Source organism: Gracilinanus agilis, chromosome 1 (genome assembly GCF_016433145.1).
Source record: "Gracilinanus agilis isolate LMUSP501 chromosome 1, AgileGrace, whole genome shotgun sequence".
Lineage (NCBI taxonomy): Eukaryota > Metazoa > Chordata > Mammalia > Didelphimorphia > Didelphidae > Gracilinanus > Gracilinanus agilis.
Window position 1 is genome coordinate 114,738,409 of NC_058130.1, and position 23,107 is coordinate 114,761,515.

The window sequence follows — 23,107 nt, forward strand, 5'->3', positions numbered from 1 at the left end:
AGAGAGAGAGAGAGAGAGAGAGAGAGAGAGAGAGAGAGGTGGGGGCGGGGGTGTGTGGAGAGGCTGGTGCAAAAGGAATGTGCGTTTGCAGGAGGAGGAGGAGTAAAGCGATGATTGTGTAATTAAATAATAAAACAATCCTTAAGTCTGATTTGGAGAGAGCTGGAGCGGGGTCCAGAGGGTGTAGCCGGTGAATTTTTCAACTTCCAAGTTTTGCACCAAAAGGGGTGGGGGGGTTGGGGATCCCAGAGCAGAAAACGGAGTTAGAAGAGAGGAGAAGAGAAAGATTTATCGTTTGGATTTTTCAAGAGATCATTTTCATTACAGTGGGCGTTGGGAAGCAAGCAGCCTCTTAGCATTGCCCCCTAAGACACGGAGAGGAAAGAGTGTTGGAGCCCAGGGAGGCTGAAGAGGCGGCTGGGGCTGCAGCAGTAAAGGAGGAGGAGGAGGAGGCGGCGGCGGCGGCGGCGGCGGCAGCAGCAGAGGCGGCTGGGACTGGGGTTGGGGTTGGGTTGGGGCTGGGGCTGCGGCTGCGGCTGCGGCTGTGGCTGTGGCTGCTGTGCGTGCGGAGTACAGACGGGAGATTGCGTGGTGCGAAGCATTTTCCGCCCTTGGGAGACACGCACACGCTTTCCCCCCCTCCCCCCACTCCATACACTCGGTCTCCCTCTTTCCCACTTCATCTTTAGCCCCCTTGCGCGCGCGCTCAATCTCACACGCGCGCACACACCCTCGCAAACACACACACACACATACACACTTACACACACGACCTTCTCCTAGCAAAGTTTCGCCTCTGATCACTCCAGGATCTTCCTTCATTGCTCCGGACTATAACCTTGAACTTTCTCAGCCTGGTGAAACATCCCTCTCCCCACCCGTCTTTCTCCTTTTCTTAAACGCAGCTCACCACAAGCCACAAACAAAAACCAAACCATTTTTCCCCCTCCCCGATCCCTAACAAGGACAGCAAAAACAAAAAAGCAAAAAAGAAGCCCCTAAATCCGGGCCGAGACCCAGCTTGCAGCAGCAAGTACTACAGGAGCAGTGGCGGCAGCAGCGGCGGCAGCAGCAGCAGCAGCAGCAACAGCAACAGCAACCACCAACACGGCTACTGCGCAGCGACAGCCAGAGGGTTAAAAGTGTAGATTGGATTTCACCCCGGGAAATCTAGCACACGAAGTGAACTTGAATCTTTGGCTATTTAAGGAGGACTGGGTTTGTTGTTAAGTTGTGGTGATCCAGGGCAGAGCCTCATCCTGATTGATCTCATCTTTGAGTCTCAGATGACTGTAAAATGAATAGATGAAGTTATTGCTTCTGGAGGCTTTTCTTGGGGGATCTCCGGAAAGTGCGTTTTAAGGCGAAGTCATGATGTATTCGCCCATCTGTCTCACTCAGGTATAGATATACGAATGGTTTTGCTTTGTTTTGTATTGTGAACAACTAGCGGCTTTTAATTGAATGAACTTTTTAAAAAGGTGAAAAGTTTAAAAAGTCATTTTTGGTTTGGGTGGGAAAGAGAGAGAGACCGGTTTTTCTAGGGTCCAAATGCATCCTGGAGGTTAATCCCGGCACGGAAACCGGGTTGTAAGAGAACTGAGATCCTTTAAGGGAGGAATCCCTAGCCCCGAAGTAAGGAAAATATGCACTTGCTCCTTGAAAGTGAAGGAAAGGCCATTTCTGCACAAATATTGAATTATGGTGAAAAGTGTCAAACGGAGAAGGTGGTAAAGGGATTGGGGAGAACCGAAGAGAGAAAGTTTTAATTACCCGAGAAAGAACAGGACTCGAAACGCAATGATTAGAATTAACTTACTCTTTTTTTAAACTACACTCTTCATTTTGGGCTCTAATAATAGTAGGAGTTTAGGGCACATAGTTATTCTGTGTTCCTTAAACTAACAATGACTAACATAATGTAGGATTCTTATTTAATCTGTTGCCGATAATGGAAGGGAAGTTGATTATTCTCTTGCCTACTTTTGGAATCGGAAAGCCTTGACTACACGTTGTACAAAAAGAAAATGTTTTAAATACTTTAATCATAAAGATACTTATAATTTAAGTCTATGTAGTTGGCACTGGTGGTTATTTCAGGCCATAGTAGCTAACATTTATTTCATATAAGTTTTTCATTTTGTAAATTTTGCGGGTGTATCATGTATGCATAGTTTAGAAAAATGTAAGCTAGTTCTTGTTTGAAAATATAAATATATGCCATATACAACAATCTTTAAATTTTGTTTTTTATAAGCATTTTTCTGACAAATTCAGAAAACAAAATACATATTTTTTACGTTTTTGCCAATTCTAGAATTTTAAACCAAGGTCAGATGAAAAGTGACCTCACTGAAGTTGCTTAAATGCCTGCAGGGCATTTTTCATTACTTCATTAAGAAGGAAATACTAATCCCATAGTCATAGATCACATTTTAAGTAGTACGTTAAAACTCTAAAGCTATGGGACAGTTTGCTGGAGTTTTTAATGCTGTCCCTTTTAGGAGAACATTTCATAAACTGTTAACTGTTAACCACTTGCTTTCACATTGGCATACAAACCAAATAGCTGAAGAAGTGTGAGTAAGTCTTTGGGTGTGTTAAATTAAAAAATCTAATATTATTATGATGCATTTGTATAATGGACAAATGATTAAGATTTCAATTGTTTGACAATTAGAAGCTATTGTGATTCAAAAGGATTGAGGCATTCATAAATTGTGAATGAAGATGAAAACAATGATAAGGCTTATTCAGTGATTGGATACAGTCCTGTAGCTTTTTGGCTGACACATTTTTTATTGTTTATATTTTGTTTGGCATCTGAGTATGATTGACTTAGATATGGATATTTTCAGCAAGTAAAAGTGTCTTTATTTTAACAAAACTGTGGAAAAGAGAGTTACCAAGCAACTTGTATTTTGAAAGTTATACATAGGAGAACGTTCTCCTCTTAAATATCACCATAAACCTCTAAGATATATACACCTTAGGTGTGTGAATTACCTTTGTTATTATCTATCATCATTATTCTTTTTTTTAAACAAATAAATCTTTTTTGAGGTTAAAATATTAACATTCCTTAGTACTTAAAACACCTGAATGGTTATCTGACCATATTGCAAGTAATGCAAAATGAAATGCATTTTGTATTTGTACCCTATGCATGCTTAAGAAGTGCTGCATCATTCATCTTCACCTGCAAAGTATTGGATAATTGTCCACATCCTGCATATTACTCATATTCATAACAGCTACTTTTCAGAAATTATTAACAGGAGTTCAATTTCAAGATTCCCTGAACATTTTTATCAAAAGAATATTAGTTTACACTTAATCTCAATTTATGCAGAGGAAAAATAGCATAGCGATTTCTTGGCATAAAGGATATTTGAACATATAAATGTATTTATAAATTTTTGCGATTGTTATACAAGTACTTGCAGATACCTATTTTGCAGGATACATTTTTGATGACTTGTTTTTTACTTTAAAAAATATCTTCCATATTGCCTTAATCTATTTTTAGATTCTAAGGCTTATGTGATGAGAAACTATTTTTGGACTTCATATTTAATAGGAGCTCTAAATGTTAGGTTGTGTTGAATGTTAAAATGTTACAAAAGTTAGACTAAGTAACTGTTTTGGTTTTATATCACTGTCAGTTTTATGTTCATAGTGGTTCGAAATGTTTATATCAAAACATTTTCTAAGATTTATAAACACAAATTAGAGTAGATCACCTGATTGGTTAGAACTTAAAAAAAAAAGTGGAAGCTTATTCAGTAGTAGTAAGGTACCTGGTTTTTAGAACCCATCTTAATTCTACAGGCACCCATTGTTAAAAGCTGATATTCAGTAGTTTGGTATGCTGCTTTATTGGTACTTCTTACATGCCAAGAATATAAAGCAGATCTGTAAGGAAAACTATAGTATGGTCACATATGGTTTAATGTTTGCTTATTCTTAACATAAATAATATAAAATCTTAATAATGTACTGTTCTGTAGGAAGGATAGGTTCCAACTATTATTTTTCTTAATGTGCTTTCAGGTTTTCCTGACTTTTTATAGGTTTTTTTTTTTTTTTTAAACAGAACTGTGCTTCAGATCTTATACTGCCCCTCACCCCCATTCCCGAAAATTGTTCACATTTTCTTTCTCCTTTCTAGAAACCATTGTTTTCTAGAAGGCAAGAAAACTGATTTAGGAAAATGAAGACTTTCATTTCGAGCTTATAATGTTCGGCCTGCTTCTTTAATCAGTCTTTTAATTTGATAATGCATTTGGGTGTTCAAAAAAAATGGAAATGGGAAAGATCAAAGTTTTTTTTTTTTTTAAATCCATAACTGAGAAAAGGTGGCCTACTGCGACTTGCATTGTAAGAGTTAAAAGTTTAGATACTTAATTTCTCAAATTTTTTGCTTATTTCAAAGTAACTCTCATTTTTGTTTAAAATGATAATACATTTTATACACTGGATCCATCTAATGGGATATTTGAAAGTCTGTACTTTAATAAATCACTTGTGTATGTGTGAAGACAGCTACTTATGATCCACATTCATGTCACATAAAATCATTAAAAAATATATTGCCTCTGACAATGTTACAAACCAATCAAATGGAGTAGATGGCATTTTAGTCACGTTAGTGGAGAAAGGTATATAACTAATAGCAAATCTCCATTTAGAATCATTTATATCTCTTGTCAGGCAGTGCTTCATTTGAAAGGAATCCAGATAGACAATGAAGCTCTAAAAGATAATAATACCGCTTTGAAGGCTGAGAAAGTTTGCTACCTCTGTGCTTAATTTTTTTCTCTAGTGTGTACTTTAGAATCATTTTTGCCAATGTATTTTAGATATTTTCAGAATGATTTTTAAAAGTTTGGTTTTTTTCTATATTTGTAAAGAAACATCATGCAGGAAACAAGAATCTAAAATTTCGATCCATTATATTTAAAGTAGCTTATTAATTTTTAACATTCATTAAAAGATTAATAGTCTTATTCATACTTCACTATTTACACTAAGGTAAATTTAGTCAAAAGTGACTGTTATCTCTGTATAGAAAAGTGAAATGTCGATGAACATAGCACTTAAGAACACAAGTATTTAAGTATTTTTGCAGTGCTTAATACCTGTTAAAATAACACTGTGTACTTTTAAGAGTGGCAAAAGTGCTATGTCGACCAGGACATTTTCTCCCCAAACTCTAAAATGTCCTAAGTTAAAAAAAATCAGATGATTTATTAATCATAACAATAAATCATATGCAAAGTTAAGGTTTGTAGAGAGTAAGCTGTAAAGGAACACACAAAGTCCAAGTTTCCTTTAGAAGGCTTTCACTTAGCATATTTTTCTTAGGGGAATAAGAAAACTTTCTATAGTTACAGTGAAAGCTAAAAGCATGGCATCAGAAAGTGTATGGAGATAGGGAGGTCTTATCATGGGCTGTGGTTGCTCAGAGCAGGGCTGCCTTCCCACACAAAGAACAGATTGTGGTTAACTCTTTCCATGTCCTAGTTTTATGTGCTTGCATAGTAACTGAATTGTTCAAATCTCTGCTGGAAACTCCTGATCAGTTTAATGATTTCCTCTGTGGTACTTCATGATGCTTCATGCTGTAATGTAATCATCTGCATCCTGTATTATAAAATTTTGATTCCATTTTTCTCCTGTTTTAGTAATATTTTAAGACAATCCATGAAATATTTGATGACTATGTTAATGACAGTGTGTGTGTGTATGTATGTATGTATGTATGTATGTTTTGTGTTTGAAGAGTTCATACCAAAAAAGTCTCACGCTTTTTCTGGCATTTATATGGGCCCAACTAGCATTTTACCATTCTTTAGTAATTGATACTATTAATAAATCTCATTTAAAGCCTGGTTGATTAGTTAATATGGAATTTTTAGGACACTTTCTTTGTCATAAAGTCATTGACTGTACTTCCAGCATTTTTACCTAATGGAATTAATCAGTCTCTGCTGATTAAACATAATTCATTCCACATTTGTCAGGGTAGCTAACATTAATCCATAAACTGTAACTTGGGATACAGTCACTTAGAGAAAGTCAGTTTGTGGTTTGGGTTGACAGTATAATCAATTTGACCAAGAACTGATGAGAATGTCTTAAAAGTAAAACAGTCCTAGTAGATACTCTGCTGCCAGCTCAAGATGGAGATCTATGATACTATTTGTTTTAAATTTTGAATTTTTACATATTTATTTACAGTGGGGGTTTGTATTTTGGGAAGAGTTTTTCCAGAAGAGGTATACATGTAAAACAGAATCTACCCAAGGCAGGAAGTAATGAAAAATGGAATAGCTTTCTATTCCTGCAACTATTTCCCTCCTCACCCCCACCCCCCACCCCAGTTTTCAATGAAGGCAGCAACAATATAGAAACCTATAGGCAATCCAATGAATTGTAAAGGATAGGCAGATATACCGTGTCTACATGTGCATATACACATATAAATGTTTAAATATTGCAAAGGAATTGCACAGATTCTACAAAAGCAGTATTTGACCAGTGGTGCACTCCTAATGCCACTCTGTCATGGTATACGGAAACACAAAGAATGCTAAGTTTGTGCCAAGTTGCCATTTTTCATTGTTCACCTCAGATTGATTTTTAAGGGGTTTAGAATAATTGCCACACTCATGTGATCAGTTAACAAATTAACTGACTCTGTGGGGCTTCACATCCTATAGAGGAAGCTGCCAGAAGATCGCTAATGTAATTTTAGTTTTCAACTTTATAAACTTTTATTTCACAAAGTTGGTAGAGCTAGGGGAGGATGTGAGGGAGAGTGGGGGGGGGTGTGAACATGCAGTGTTTAGATATAGAAACCTTTGGTTTGGGGTTTCCATAATCTATGCTCTGGCTTTTACCTACTTTTCCTTACTGTATGCCCGTTTCTGTAGTTACCACTACTGGAATGGGACTGTTTCAGTGTTGGAATGTTGGACGTTTGATAAGAAAATGGATCAAGTTTGATGGCGCATGCTCTCTGTGCCACCAGCAGTCTCTTGCTGAGAGCATGCTCCAAAAGCGGGAACTGTGTGGCATTACACTGAGCATGTATATGCTTTGTGTTTCTGTGCCACAGAGAAGAGAAATGAACTGTGGCATCATCGCTCCTGCCTTCTGAACAGCTCTCCTCAGATTTTCCAAAATCTTAGTGTGTGCTTTGTACAATGGTACTGCCTAGCATTAGTTGATCAGTCAAACATTTAAATATTAAATAGGATCAAAGCACTTTGGTCAAGCTTTTTTGAAGAATATAGTCTGTATGGCATGGGTGGGGGTGGGGATGAGAGCAGGGGTACAAAATAAAGCTTTCATTTGTTTAAAAAATTATTTATCTGCAAACTGTGGGGTGGGGATAGGGAAGGGTAACTGTCACAATACTTCCTTTTCTTTACCTCCTGCCTTAACATATCAGTAATTTTAAGTAAATTAATAAAAGGAAATAATACAGCTCTTCACACCTAAACCTACCTTTCTATTGCTTTGTGTATTTAACTGGTAGGGAATTTGTACATTTTTTTTCCCTGAGCTTTTAAGATCAAATTGACTTTGCTCTTCTCTTCTATCCCCCTCCCTTCTTTCACAGGATGAATTTCACCCGTTCATCGAGGCACTTCTTCCACATGTCCGTGCAATCGCCTATACGTGGTTCAACCTGCAGGCTCGAAAACGCAAGTACTTTAAAAAACATGAGAAGCGAATGTCAAAGGATGAGGAAAGAGCAGTCAAAGATGAGCTTCTTAGTGAAAAGCCTGAAATCAAACAGAAGTGGGCATCCAGGCTCCTCGCCAAGCTGCGCAAAGACATCCGCCAAGAGTACCGGGAGGATTTCGTGCTCACCGTGACTGGGAAGAAGCACCCATGCTGTGTATTATCCAATCCCGACCAGAAGGGTAAGATTAGGAGAATCGACTGCCTGCGACAGGCTGACAAAGTCTGGCGTCTGGATCTAGTCATGGTGATCCTGTTCAAAGGCATCCCTTTGGAAAGTACGGATGGAGAACGGCTCATGAAATCCCCACATTGCACAAATCCAGCACTTTGCGTCCAGCCACATCATATAACAGTATCAGTAAAAGAGCTTGATTTGTTTTTGGCATACTACGTGCAGGAGCAAGGTAGGAGCAGACTGTTGTTTCTTATATTAGTATGTCAAACACTGACAGGACAGTATATTGGAAGTACGACTTCTAAACATTCTTCTGTAGTGCTGTTTTCTCTTTCTTTCCCCATATACTTACACAAAACTTGGGTTGGACTCAAAGGTCTCTAAGGTCTCTTCCAACTCGTAACACTATATATGTGTGTATATGTGTGAAAACACATGCATATAAACATACATGTACATATCAGATCTATATTTGTATAGATGTATATATATGTATGTCTGTAGACTGCCAGTGATATGTCCATATAGATATGTTCTACCATTTATATACCATTTCATTAGAGTAAAATTGTAGCACATATACACTGATGTGAATAGTTGAGCCCTGGGGAAGAAGTATATTTCTGAGTGTCTTTGAACTAGTTAAATTTACTCAGTTACAACAGATTTAATACTATTGTACGTCTTATTTGATTTTTTCTTTCGCATATTTCTATAATAGATTTTTTTTGAACCCTACTAATATGTGAATTTGTATGGGCACAGTCACAGCCATACATGTTAAAGAATCTTTACACTCTCCACCCAGTGTAGAATAAAGTAACTAAAATATGTTCTCACACCTATGATAGCTCCGAGAAACAAAATTAAATTCTCACTATTGCAGAATGCATAAGATCTCTAGTGACAAAAGATAGATCCTATATAGACCAATAGCTTTGTAAGATTAAACGTTTCTACCTACCAACACTTTCTTTTAGAATTGTGTAACCAGCCACTCAGTGTTGGCTAACTGGATTACCACTCTGGTTTTTTATAAGCCGAGCTATGATAATTTCTTAGAGTGACGTAGGAACATTCACTTTTAAAAGGTATGTTCAGAGTTCACAAAGTGTAAATTGATTGGGACTTTTTGAAGAATATAAGGATGGCCTTCTAGTATAGTTAAAAAAACCAAAAACAAAACGGAAAGACCATTGCTTATGCTAGTTTGAAAGGAATCTTGAAAAAAAAAATGGAGACATCTACTATATATCTATTTTTTAAATTAGTAGAAACTAATACTGATAGACATGTTCCTGAATAATTCAAAAACAGGTATCACTGACATTTTTTTGAGTTTGCATAATACGTGTTCTTTATTTATGGTTTCTAATTTTCCTTATACTTTACTATCTTTAAATAGTCAAGAATGTTCCTATTGCATATATCAGGACCTAGAAGACATTTATGTCAGTAATCGATCCGTGTTAAAATTGCATTTCCTTTTCAGCAGTATTGCCAAAGTAGACTAAAGTTGAATATGCCACATATGGTAGACAGTTTCATAACTTGGCCTGGTGGTGGGCAAAAATGCCCTGCAGATAGCCAGATGACAATACTGCTGTCTCATGCTTCTTTTATAATTATGAGATTTGAATTATAAATTGTTATGAATTTTTCAATTCTAAAATAAGCAAACTATCAGCATTATTCATTTGGCTCTGGCATCTAGGTACATAGCAAGTTGCCTGCACTTTATATTTCTTCACAAGTTTTGCTTGATGTATTTTTAAAAGTTACAATGAAAAAAGTCACATTTAATTTCTGATCTTAAGCAATAGCAATGGAAATGAAGCTATGGAATTTATTGTATCCTGTTCAAATATATAAAAAATTGTAACATCAAATTCTCTTTTTTCCCTTTCCTCTCCCCTCCACTGATCATTATAAATAGTGTTTTGTTGTTTTGCAGTGACTTAAATATGACTAAAGAGGCTTTTGGTAGAACTGTGGAGAAAAAAATGGAATCATTTATACACTCCAGGTTCACAAATAAAAGTATTAAAGTATATGACATGAATTTCCATTCAGTGATAATAAGCAATGGATTACATATTAGTTGGATTATCTGAAAAATGCATTTTAACATACTTGCAAGTAAAGTTTTAAAAACCAAGTCAAGCGACTTTTTAGTGTAGAGAGAAGGTTCGTATTCACCTAAGTATTACTTGTTTTCAGTTACTTGAAGGCTATTCCTTGAAGTGTATATCTCTGTGTGTTTATGTGTGTATGTGTGTATGTATGTATGTATGTATATGTATGTATGTGTGTATGTGTGCGAGGTAACAGGGCAGGCTGCCTGTTCTCCTGCTTTAGATGAATTGGCAATAAGAATTTACCCTTTGAATTGGGGAAGATAAGGCGAATAGGGTAAATATATAAATGCTTTTTCTACATTATACCATTGGTGGGCATACTAAGTTTTAAACAACCTCTAGGAAAATGTCTCTGGAGAAAATATTGATTTTTTCTTTTGTTTTAAAATCAGTCAGGCGATTTTTCATTATTTTACCCATTGATTCTAATTTGTGCCTTTTCCTACCTTCCAGTGCATCTTCTGTTAACATCTGTTGGTTCTTTATTTGAAAAAGTCACATTATGATGCTTTTGTTTTTTTCCTTTTTTCAAAATTTGTATCTTTTTCTTTGTTAAGAGTAGGTTAATTATGTCATTTTGCAGTGCAATTGATTAAAGAAGCCAGGTTTTAAAAGATAAGCCTGTAGTCAATCAAAGCGCTGCATCTCTCACATAAAGACTTTTTATTTCTCCTGTAAGTACGTGAAAACCCACTTAACTATGTTTTATAAATTAGGTATAGAACTATAAAGAATAACCTGAAAGAAAAATCAGAAAAGAAAAATGTAATGTTTGAAATTGAATGAAAAGAGAAAATTACTTTTTCCCTCTCTCTAAATGACTAGGAGAAAAACATGAGAAAGAATAGCTAGAGTGCCAATGATGGTTGCCAGTGGCACCAGGATTGGCATCAGACCCTCTTTGTTTAGCTTAGGATGCTTGTGATTTGTTAGTTGGCATCCGCATTGCAGTGCGGAGTAATGTTACAATATATTGACAATTTCCAGATCTGAAAATGTCAATAGTCCTTTTGGTTATTTATACAAGATCACATACTGCATCTTTTCAGGAGGAAGAAATAAGGACCAGCTTCCTAATAAAGTTTCATCGTTGACCAACTTCAGATGGCTTTCCTTTTCCCTCTTTCTTTCCTTTTTTTTTTTTTTTTTTGTTTCAGCTTATGCTTCCCCTTTTTCATAGTAGCAGCAGCATCCTTTCTAGAATGGAGAAAAAGTTAGAGGGGTATTTGACATGAACTGTAAGCAGTGGCTATCGCTACTGTGGTTTGGGGAAGAAATTATGAAATTTAAAAATTACTCATGAAATCTAAGTTATTAAAAATTCCAGTATCAAATGACCATAGGGCAGTGTTTTTTTTTTCTTGAAAGTCCAAGCTCTTTGTTACTCAGCCTTTTAAAAAACCATAATTTCCTCACTTTTACTTTTTTATTAGATTATCAAAGGTCATGTTCAGTGCAGCTATTGATAAAATTGCATTCTCTTCTCACTGCCTATTTTAGAGCATGTATCATTTGGAAAGAACTGTATATATAAGTCCATAAAATCATTTATGGTATTTGATTGTGTGCTGCGCTTTTACTGTGTTCCGTTGCTAAAAGAACCGCCATTTTGTTTGTCAAGTGCCAGGAGAAGGAAAAAAAAAAGGCAGACAATGTGCTTGATGCCAATAATGGTTGCCAGTGGCACCGAGGTTGGCATCAGACCCTCTTTGTCTAGTTGCTGAATGCCTTTGATTCGTTGGTTGGCATCCGCATTGCAGTGGGCACATTGGAAAGTTTTTGACAATCAGAGAATGAAAGCTGCTGTACTTGTTTGCTGCAGCAAACCTTAGATAAAATAAATCCTTTCCTTTTCTAGATTTTTTTAGATTGCAGTAGATTGAAACAACTGTTCTAATCTTGTCTCTTCATTTTACTAACAGATTGAAGTGAGCCAATGTTTCTCATCTAGTGAATTCTTGTTCTCTATGCTGTCTTTGTTGCTATCTTAACAAAAATTTTTGAAAAGGCAAATTTTTCTATACTATTCTCACTATATTATAGAAGTCTGTACTGTAGGAAGAGCATCCTGCCTTCAGAAATATTGTGGAAGACTAATAGACTACATTGATGGGAAATGCATTAATTATTACTAAGCTTTTTTGTTTTCTCTCCCAGCATAACATATTTCTTATATTAGTCATATTTCTCTTAGTTTCTCCACTTTCCATTTTTTATAATGCTCTTGTGAAAGCTCCTTAGACTTCATTCTCATATCAGAAATTTGGGAGAGGTAATTTGTAGGGCAAATGTTCAAAGAAGAGTCATATTTCCTAAATCTGATAGAATCTAGTCATTCCTGAATTTAAACTCTACATCAGAATGCTCCTGAGGTCCCAGCTGTAAAGTTTGGTTACCAGGAAAACCAAAAAAAGGCTGTCATTTTTTGTTGAAGTTTCCTAGATAGTTAGCATTAATATTGCTTTCCGGTTAACCACTATTATCTCGTTAATTAATAAGAAGGATTAGCAGTTTTACCCAAAGGGCTGCACAGAAGGAAGTCTGGCCTATGTGAGGAACTGAATCGCCAGACTGTGTCCTGTCTGGGGTAGAATGGGGGGTGGTGGTGGTAAGGGTAGAGAAAAGGGACAGAGTAGGCATTGGGATTTCAAGTAGGGAAGAGTTCTGCAAAAAAGTATCTAGCTCACTGGGCTTGCTAGAAAGTTTACAGATCTCAAGAGATAGCAACTGTTATGTGTGCAGGTTGCACAAATGCAAGAAAACACATTTTATATACACTCATGCTAACTGATTATTGAACCATACTTTGCCCTCTTATTAAAGATGTTTTCAAGCACAAAAACTTTATCAGTGTTGAACATGTTTTAAAACTAAAGTCCCCTTTAGTTATTTGGGGCACCTAAGGTTGTGGCTAAGTTGTTGCATGTAGGCTGGCATTCTTTTTGAATGTTAAATTGTGTAACAATTTATATTGTTAAGTTGTGAATAATGTACTTTGTTTTTAGGGGAAATTGTAATTAATATCCTGTTTTGAAATATGACCCTTTCTATTTGTCACATATTGCTAGTGAATAAGCAAATGCTAGAAATCCTTTTTTTTTTCTTCTCTTCCTAAATTGGTTCTTGACTTATGGACTAATTTGGGTAACCATTAGTGTCGTCATAATAGACTTATGTAGATGATGATTATTATTCACATGATTATATTTTTACTCATTAAAAATTTACTTGTTTTGTGGCCATTTTGCAAAAAAAAAATGCTCTCTTACTTGGGAAAAATGAAACAGCCGGTAAATGATAATTTTCCTCATTGAAAATATGAAATTAAAACATGCATTTTCCTATTTCGCGTGATAGGAAAACTATAAATGTTTGTATATGTGATTATAGATGACCATAGTTAAATTTTCCATTTAATGTCCAGTCCTCAACTGAACTGCTTGCACTACAGTGTACATTTGTTTGTGCTCTGGCTTACGTCTGCTTCAGAAGATAAAGTTGTACTCTTATTGGCATCCCTCTGTTCATGGATTTAATGAGACCTTCATAGGGAACATATAATTAAAGATAAGATATTTAGCAATTTCCTCACTGATAAGAAGAAAACAATGTCAGAGGGCCCAGAGGTTAGTTCTTTTCATGCCATGATATCCCAGCTATATAATAGATTTACCAGACAGTTCAAGAGTTAAAGTGCCAGTGCCAGTTGAACAAGCTTGGCACCAGCACGTAGATATGGCAAGCTAAACTCCTGCATTCACTTTTTAGTGGGAGACTGAGAGAATACAGCTTATTTGTTCTATTTTTATGACATTGAAATATAAAAAGTTATCTATAGACATGTAAGATAGATTACTGGAACATAGTAGGTGCTTCACATAAGATTTTGAGTGATTGATTGAATTAAAGATTGAAGGCAACCAAAATTGTTGCTGTGCTATGAGCACGAGGGAGATATTTTCCTTCTTCCTCTTCCAAATTTGTACACACAGAAATAAAAATATTCACTTAAGTTATTCAGTGAATTTTACATTGTGCCTGAATGTAGTTTAGTAAGATGAGTCCACATGTGAAGGAATAGAAATCATGTGCATTTGTTGGGGGAGGATGGCTAATTTGACCTAAGTATACATTTCAGGGAATGCATGATTGGTTTTTAAGCAAAGTAACTCGCTGAAAGGCGAGGTTGCTGTTTTGTGTCTGAGGACTTGGGGATCCAACACACTTTTAGAGACTATTTATTATTAATAATTGCACTTTTATGGTTTACTTCTTCAGAGGTTTTGTGTCTTAAATTTTTATTAAAGAAGTTCAACTGTCCCACTTGCCCACATAATATATAGACTATGCTTTCAGGATTTCCCCTATTCCTAACTTTAGGTATTGGAACTATGTAGAAAAAAACATCATATGGCAAGTCAGTGTTTAACCTTCAGTAATTTACTTCTCAGATAGATTGATAGACTATTAGAATTTTTGTTTTCAGGCATTATCTATTATTTAGCAAAATCATTTTCTTTGGAATCTTGGTTTCTTATGCTAGATGGGGCAGAGAAACCAGATTTCTACCCACTCTTTGTTATTGAATATGGTTAGAATGTGGCCCAATCGGAACCTTTGTCTGGATTCTCAGGAATAATTTTAAAAGTAAGATAAACTTGTAGTTTTAGATATCATAATAGCTTCCCAGATAGTCAAAGAATGGCAGATGCTTTACTACATGCTCAATATTTGCAAAGAGCAGATATAGGGTACAAAATTTTTACTTGAACAAAATTTTCTTAGCTTATGCATGGTTTGTGAAAATTATAATAAGGAAGAGAAATTGGGTTCTTTTTCAAGCAAGCTTCTAGGTACAAGTTTCTCTTTGGTTTATGAACTCACAGAGAAGATATTGCTGAATTAAAAAAATATACTTTCCAGTTTGAAGTTAATGAAAGTAGAATTTTCAGACACTTCAGATGATTTGCATTATACATGCAATGCCAGAATGAATGAATGGACAATGTGATTGTCAAAGCAAAGTTTTCCAATTCTTCCTCCATCTCCACTCTTGCCCCTATGGCAAAGGAATAATTTTAGAAATCTCAAGGACTGGTGGTTATGCTATCGGAAACTTGAGTTATTACAGCAGCAGGTCGCAGAGCCAAGCAGAACAACATAAGAAACTTCCAAAGAATTAGATTCTTTTTTCTGTGGCAAGGTAGTATTTTTTTAGAAAAAATCTTAAACTTCTGAATTTAATTACATGTTGTGGTTAATTTAGTTGAATTCACTTGTTACAGTTTGGCATAAAGCAGGAATCATTAAAGTATAGAGGAATATATTGAAAACTAAATGACTACAGTGAGGAATGTGCTTGTGTGATTAGCCAACATTAGCCTGAAAGTAACAGGATGCCAAATTTATGCCATTTTAGAGATTGAGGTTTTTTTTTTTTTTTTTTAATTTGTGAGGGGTGGTGGGGAATGTTATTGTTTTATTGAGAAAAATGGAAAGAAACAACTACTAATTAATTGATGAGTTGGGGAAAACCTTGGAACTGAGTTGAAGGGAAAAGTACCACAAAATTTGAATGAAGCAGTAGAACTGTGGGGTGACATAAGGAAGCAGGAATATTTGTGTATGTAAATATCACGTATGATAAACACACAGCTCCATAGCCCCTCCACTTATGATAATAGTTTAAACGGGACAGCATTGATGAATCACAGACAAATTAAAGAACTCCGAATAAGTACAATATAATTGAAAATATGGGGTGATGGATGAAGTCATTTTGTTAGCTGAGAGTTGCCTGGAGGTTGTATATTTTCATACTCCCAATTTAAGGCAGTTCAGAGCATGTAGCAAGTTTCTGATGAAGCACCAATCAGTAGAAAATGGGATTTGTTTAAACAAGTGCAAAATAAAATAAGAATTGCAGATTAAGGAAAAATTCTTTAATGCTAAATATATGCAGTTTTTAAAGGCAAGTTAACTTCAGCCCCAACACTGAAAAGAGAGACTTTAATACTTAACTAAGTGATTTTTCAAATGTATGCACATTGAAGAATCAGCATTAAATAGTAGTTATTTAGCAAACAACAACAAATGCAATGTGACAGACCAGAAGTCTGATATTGAGTGAAATTAAAATTTTTTTGAAAACATTCATGATTAGAATCTCTGGGGGAAAAATATGTGCATAGGTGTTTTTACAACATTAAGCACACTGTTAGCAAGGAAGCCGAGAGCCCAGCACAAAAATATTATTGTGCTTACAAAGGTTTGAAGTTAGAGTTATTGATAATAGAGGGCATTGCCTAATTTATGTGTATAGGGGATTACTATTTGCCCATGGTAATGACGAGAGTGTGTCAATGTGATACCCCAGTATCTAGGAGGCAAAACTGAAAAATGTTCCTGCTTAGGTCAACTTGTATTTTATTATTCTGACATCTGCAGTTTCTGGATGGATTACCTTAAATTTGCTATGCCATGTTAAAAGCCTTGTTTTATGAGGTCTGTCTCAGCTTCTGGCCTTAGTGTCAAGAACCCTGCAACTTGTCTTGTTAGGTTTAATTGACCAAAGCTGATGTGTTAAAACAATTCATTTGTGCTGTAACTTATGCCCAGGCAAAGCTGCTACCTGAATCCCTTGACCTTGACTTGTCTGGGTCATGAAATGGCTGCAAGCCGTTTGACCTTTCCATTGTTTAGTAATGTCACTGTTTCCTCTTATTCTTTTATGGTAATGGCTGACAAAAAGGCCCCAACCCCGACTTTACACCCCAGTGGATTCAAGGCGTCCCTCTGGAGTAGTTGTGTCTTCTGTTTGACATGGTCTAGCTGTAGTAGGGGTTTTCTTTTGTTTGTCGACAGTGATGGGGACAAATTGGCAGCCCTCCTTGGTTCTTGAGGTGGGAGGAAAAGGATTTCTGGCTTTTAGGAGACTGATTTCTCTTTCTGCTCCCAGTTTACTTTTAATCTTTTATGGCACGCATGATAATTTCTTCTTTTTAAAAAAAGTACAATTTCCAAATACTGGATTCTGAAATTTCACTTTTTACATTTTTTTCGGCTTGCTCCATTAGAATTTTCACTATTTCCAGCTGATTCCTAGAAACATATTCCATTTGATGATATTCAGATGTTAAAAACAATCATTCCACTTATATTTTTGGTTTTAAGAATGTCTGACAATGCTTTTAAAATTATATGCAGTAAATTTATTAGTGATTATTTGAAAGATCTATTTACTACTGAATGTTAATGTTGGAGACAAAATGGAAGAAAATTAGAATGAGTTGAAACTTCAAATGTTCTACCTCAGGATTTTCTTACACAGTTTTTATTAGATAAGTTATTTTTTCTTGATTTAGTAAAAATTCATAAGCAAAAACGATGTGACATTTTGTGAACAGGTTAGTTACAAATATTCATTTCACTAAATGTCTAGAAAAATAACTCATCATCCAAGAAACAAAGGAGTGCATTTTTTGTTGACCATTTCACATATGAAACATAATTTTGACTTCTGAGAAAACGAAGTGCTGTGTTGGAAATATTGAAATGCCTTAAAGCAAATGTTAAAACTTTTGATATTTTCAATTCTTCTTTTAAAAGATGCCAAATATGATTTTTCAGCCTATGGTTTCCCCTATCTTTGCCAGATTAAATATTGAAAATCCAAGCTGTTACATTTTATTTTAAAATTATCAGAGAAAAATGTTAAAGTTAAGTTGTGTATTTCCTATAAGTATATGCCATATACTGTTTACATATGTGAGTATTTGACAGATAGAAGACATAATGAAATAGGAGATGGTTTTGACTCCTTAACTTTAACCTTTCTCAGTCCCCTATAATATATCTGTAAACTGTAGATCACAGTGTTTGCCATCTCTGATCTTCTCACAGACATCCATCTCAAGGATTAAGAATTTTCAGTGTTTCATAGACAGAGCTACTTTTGATTTTCCAACCTCAGGTTGGGGATGGATAAAGCATAGATAACTAAAATTTGTGGATAATCTTTAAACATCATTTTACTTAACAGATTGATCCTCCTCCCTTTACCTTACCCATGAAACTTTAATTAGAAGGTCCAATGAAGGAGATAAATTGATTTGAATTCAGGGCTTCTGTTTCCAGCTTTACTCTTTGGCATCCTTAATAGTAGTGTTTTATATAGGCTTCTGCTAAGATGTGGTCTTTGTGGCCATGTCAGGTGTAGAAGGATGGGATGGGTAGAGGGATCTGAGCAATAAGTTTAGATTTGCATGCTGTACTAAGAGAATAGGTTCTGGTCTGAGGATTGTTGCATTCCTCTCTGATGGGAAGAAGTATATGGATTATATCATAGCCATTTTCCAAGTTGCTGAAAGTTTACCTCTCAGGAATGGGGTGGAGCTTAAAAAATCTTTAGAGTTAAAATGTTTTCAGAAATTCGTTTTCTTTCCTCAGTTTTTAAAAGCAGTTAAACATGCCTCATTTCTTAGAATTGAGACAGGGCAGCGTTGGTAAATACTGGCAACAGGAGAGTTAAGTACATGGGGCAATGAATTAAGATATAGTACACAAATCTGTTCAATGAAGCAGTGAGAGTACCTGTCCTGAAAACTTAGGTGATAAGAAATACTTTTTCAAAGCAACACAACTATCAGTGTTCACATGTAGAAGTGTTCTGTGGTTATAAACTTGGCCGCTTAGTATTCTAGGAATACATAGTTTTAAAAAATGTATATAGTTTGGGATTTTTTTTTATTCCAGGTTGGTGTCCAAGAATAATTTTCTCTCATCACTATAAATCTCTGAAAGGAAGAAGAAAAGGTATTATAATGGATCTAAACAAAAAATAATCTCAATTTTAGTGTAGAATGAATAGTTACTCAATCATATGTTTATGATTAATAGCATTCATACCAGCACTCTGATAAAATTTTTATAATTGGGGGCAATGAGGTAGCTCAGTGGATTGAGAGCCAGGCCTAGAGATGGAAGGTCCTGGGTTCAAATGTGGCCTCAAATACTTCCTACCTATGTGACCCTGGGTGAGTCATTTAATCCCCATTGCTTAGCCTTTACTGCTCTTCTGCCTTGGAACCAATACACAGTATTGATTCGAAGATAGAATGTGATAGTTTTTTTTAAAAAGGGTAAGGCTTTTGTTAAAGAAAAATTTAACTAGCAATATTTTGGTGGACTAAGTTTATTTAGATTTGGTTGGATAAAAACAGTGGTGATATGGATGGATTGGGTTGTTTTCAAAAGATGAGGAGACTATTCATTTTATAGACTTGTGTCTAAGAATGTCTCTTCTTCTTAAATGATCCTTAGTTGGGTCAAAACTCTCAAAATATTTAATCAGTAATAATTGCAATTTGGAGTTTATCCTACAATTTCTCTTTTTTTTATTGACAAAGAAAATGAAATATATGAATGCCAGAGGAAGAAGTTAAATATAACTACTTGAAATTATTTCATTTAGAATAAACACAATAGAAAACAAATGGGACTGGTTCTAGTACTTTGATAATCATGGCAGCTATGGTTAATGATAATAATAATTCTTGATTCTATAGCATTTTCTTTAGACTAACCTTACAAAATAGGTAGTGCAAATATTATTATTTCCATTTTTTGTTGGGGACCTGAGACACCAAGTGATTAAATCACTTGTCCAGAGTCATATGGCTAGTTTTATCCTAGCTGGAATTTGAACTGAGGGTCCTCCTGAGTTTGTCTATCCTTTTTTTTTTTAAACCAACCAGAGCACTCAGATAATGAGATCAAGATGATAGGTTATATCCCCTCATACACTATTTACTTTTAGCCTCAGAATGTCAATGGTTTAGCATAAATCCACCACCACTCTATTGCCTTGGCATCATCTGCATATATTAAACACATCAAGAGTTTATCATGCACCAGTATGGTTTGATACAAGGGATAGAGACTCTGATTTCTTTGTTTTAGGGAAGTTTCAGAGAAGAAAACACAGTCTATCTGTGCTAGTTAACACCATTTCAGCAACCTTTAGTCTTAGAGATTATCCAGAGCACTGAGAAATTAAGTGACTTGGCCAAGATCACATATCCAGTATGTTTCAGAGGCACCTTCCAAACTAACTGTTTATCCACTAGGCCACACTGCTGCTATGCTATTATCCGGGAGTTACTAGTAAAACTTAGCCCATGTATTTATTTATTAGTTAATGAATCACTGAGATTAACAGAAAACAGAGCTGGAAAGTAGATGAGGTTGTTTTGGCCCATGGCATGTAATTTAAAGTAATATATATATTACCTGATCCTTTTGAAAGTAATTTCCAAGTTGAGTGGATCTTTTTCATTAATAGGAAAATTTAAAATATATTATAAAACCTATAAAATCAATGAATTTTAAGATACTCAACTATTTATTAAGATTCAAAATTTAATTTCATTAATATAACCATCTTAAAATATAACCTAAAGCATCTAAGAATAACATAAAAACCATTGCTGCTGAAGTTTCAAAGGAATGATTTTTGTACTTTCTCATGCAAATGAAAAGGTTTACTTAAATGCACAACTGAAAATTTTTTGGTATAAACGTCAAGTAGAGCACATACATGTGCGTGCTTGTTAAGTCCTATATTTCTTGCATAGACTTCTGTAGCTGCCTGCACATTCCTTTACATTTCTTGATGGTACAACCTGAATATTTTTTGACATGATTTATAGTTATCATGTAACAATTTCTGTTCTATTTACAGACTCCAAATAAGAGAAAAGCTGCTTATAGTAATATGAGGATCACTGGTCTTACAGTAATTAAATAGACTTGTTATACTGAGTAATCCCTTTTGGAACATTTGGAATGACTTCTTAGCACTAACAAACACAGCATTAAGGCCTACAATTAATCAGCTTTTTGTGTCCAACATTCATGTAATATAAAACATGTGTACAGGAAACTGTATTTCAAGCTGGCGATGAATATCATGGTAGGGCAAAAAAGATTATATTGTTATTAAGTAATCTAAATAAAAATTGCAACTCTGTAGACAACATATTTGTGTATATGTATCTACACATGTTACAAACCATGAATTTTAATTATTGGTGACTTATATAGTTTGTATTTTTCCAAGACCATAGTAACATTTAGGCTAAGGTTTATGTATGCAGGTGAATAGGGTTACTGAACTAATATATTTCCTTTAAACCTACTTAGTGAACATGGGGTACAACTGCGTGTTAACTTGAGAGAAAATGGGGAAGGCTGTTTTTTACAGACTAGTCCAGTTTTGGGCTGTGGTACCATGGTCAAAGTTAATAATAGGCTTTACAGTCAGTATCCAAATAACATCTCCGCATATTTGTCGGGGGACCTTTTGAGTCAAATTTCTGTTGTATGTATTGGCAATATGAGACACAGTTTGCTTCTTTATATCTGAGTTCATTTATCGATGTTGGATTTTATTAATCGTGATTATTAACTCATAGCCTCAAATGTATGTGATAAAGAAAAATAGATAATGAATGATGAACTACTTGTCTAGTTCTGGAACAAATTGCTTGCTTATCTTTTATGAAGTACCTTGGAAATACTGCGATTATTGAGTGGTTTGCAGCCATTTTAGACAATGTGCCTGGGACCAACTAACATGTTGTCAGGGAAAAACATGATGTAGCAACAATATTAGATCATGCAAATGAGACTACTGAATAGTAATAGTTATGGGCAATATTTTGGAAAACACTGATTAGTGACAGTTTTATTACAGCAAATGTATGTATCAAGTCCCCAGATTTCATTGTAATGCACTGAAAACAGATGTCAAAGTGTCCCAAACAGAATTTCATGGTTAATCTACACATTGCATGGAAAGTACAAACAAACCATTTAGAATTCTGTTATTTAATCCTTTTAGAGGGCCTGAAAATAACACCACTTAGATTTAAACCGCATTCTTTTTTTCTTTTAATTTTCTTTTCTATTTTTTAGGTGCTAATGATTTGTTTTCCCCTCACCTGATTAACACTCCTCCCCCAAGAATATATATGAGGGATTAGCCACATCTGTACTTATACATTGATCATGAATTCTCTTAGTAGCCTTGAGAGAATAAAGGCTGCTGTTGTTTTTTAAAATTTGATTTGATCTGAAGGCTTTTTAATTTTGACCAAAGTAAAAGTATAATGATATCATTAAGCAATGATATGATAGCTACCCACTACCCTTCAGTTCCCATATCTCAAACTGACTGCTCCTCTCTCTGCCACACACAGACAGTAGTTTTTCTTTAAGCACATTTCAGGTGCTTCCTTATTCTGGAAGAAGTCCATTATCTCCATTCCTTTCCCACCCCACCTCCTGTGCCATTGTTACCATGCTCTTCCTTTTGAAATGATTGTGCGTTACTTTGGTTTTTTAATTTTTTCTTCTCTGTGTATGTATTGCATTATTTAAATATTTTTGTGTCCTCACCACACAGCACATTTTTTTTTGTATATAGTAGGTGTTAAACAAGTTTGGTTAATCAAATTTACTAAAAGATAATTCATGCCACAACACTGGAGTCTTAGCATGGGTCTCTTTTGGCACTTTTATAATGAATTTCTCTTGTTCGGAGGAACTTGTTCTGGGATGAACCCTCCATATGCAAAATTACAAGGTGGAAAATGGCATCTATAGGAGGTTCCAGCATACCACTACCAAATTCATAAGGGTTACAAGGATTATTAGATATTATTTTCTAAAAAGAATTTGAAAGTTGGGAACCTGACCCCTCAGCCTTCATACTGCTTACCTATAGTCCTGTAGGCTAGAGAAAATCCTAATTTCTGACATGCAAAATACTGAAAATGTGAAAAATTTCCCTATATATTAATGACCGTATTGCATTATTATTATATTCATGTGAACATGAGTATGCAAAATAAGCAGTATAAATGTCACCTGGTAAAAGTGTTACTTTTTGAATTGCAATAGCTATTTTGAAATTTTAACCTTTTTAAAAAAAAGGTCGAAAAGTTACCATGAGAGAATTCTGATTCTGAAAATG

The 23,107-nt window shown here is 35.1% G+C and overlaps 1 protein-coding gene across 8 annotated transcripts in view; it reads left to right on the top strand.

Annotated features, from left to right (window-relative positions):
* NFIB (nuclear factor I B) overlaps positions 1-23,107 on the top strand; it is a 547,931-nt gene that overhangs the window by 278,837 nt on the left and 245,987 nt on the right. For 3 of the 8 annotated variants that reach the window (XM_044685408.1, XM_044685416.1, XM_044685441.1), the window contains exon 2: positions 7,631-8,162. In XM_044685408.1, coding sequence (XP_044541343.1) covers positions 7,631-8,162 — 532 coding nt within the window. Of the gene's footprint in view, positions 1-509; positions 1,402-7,630; positions 8,163-23,107 lie in introns of those variants that run through there. The other 5 variants (XM_044685423.1, XM_044685430.1, XM_044685445.1 and 2 more) reach the window with 4 other exon arrangements.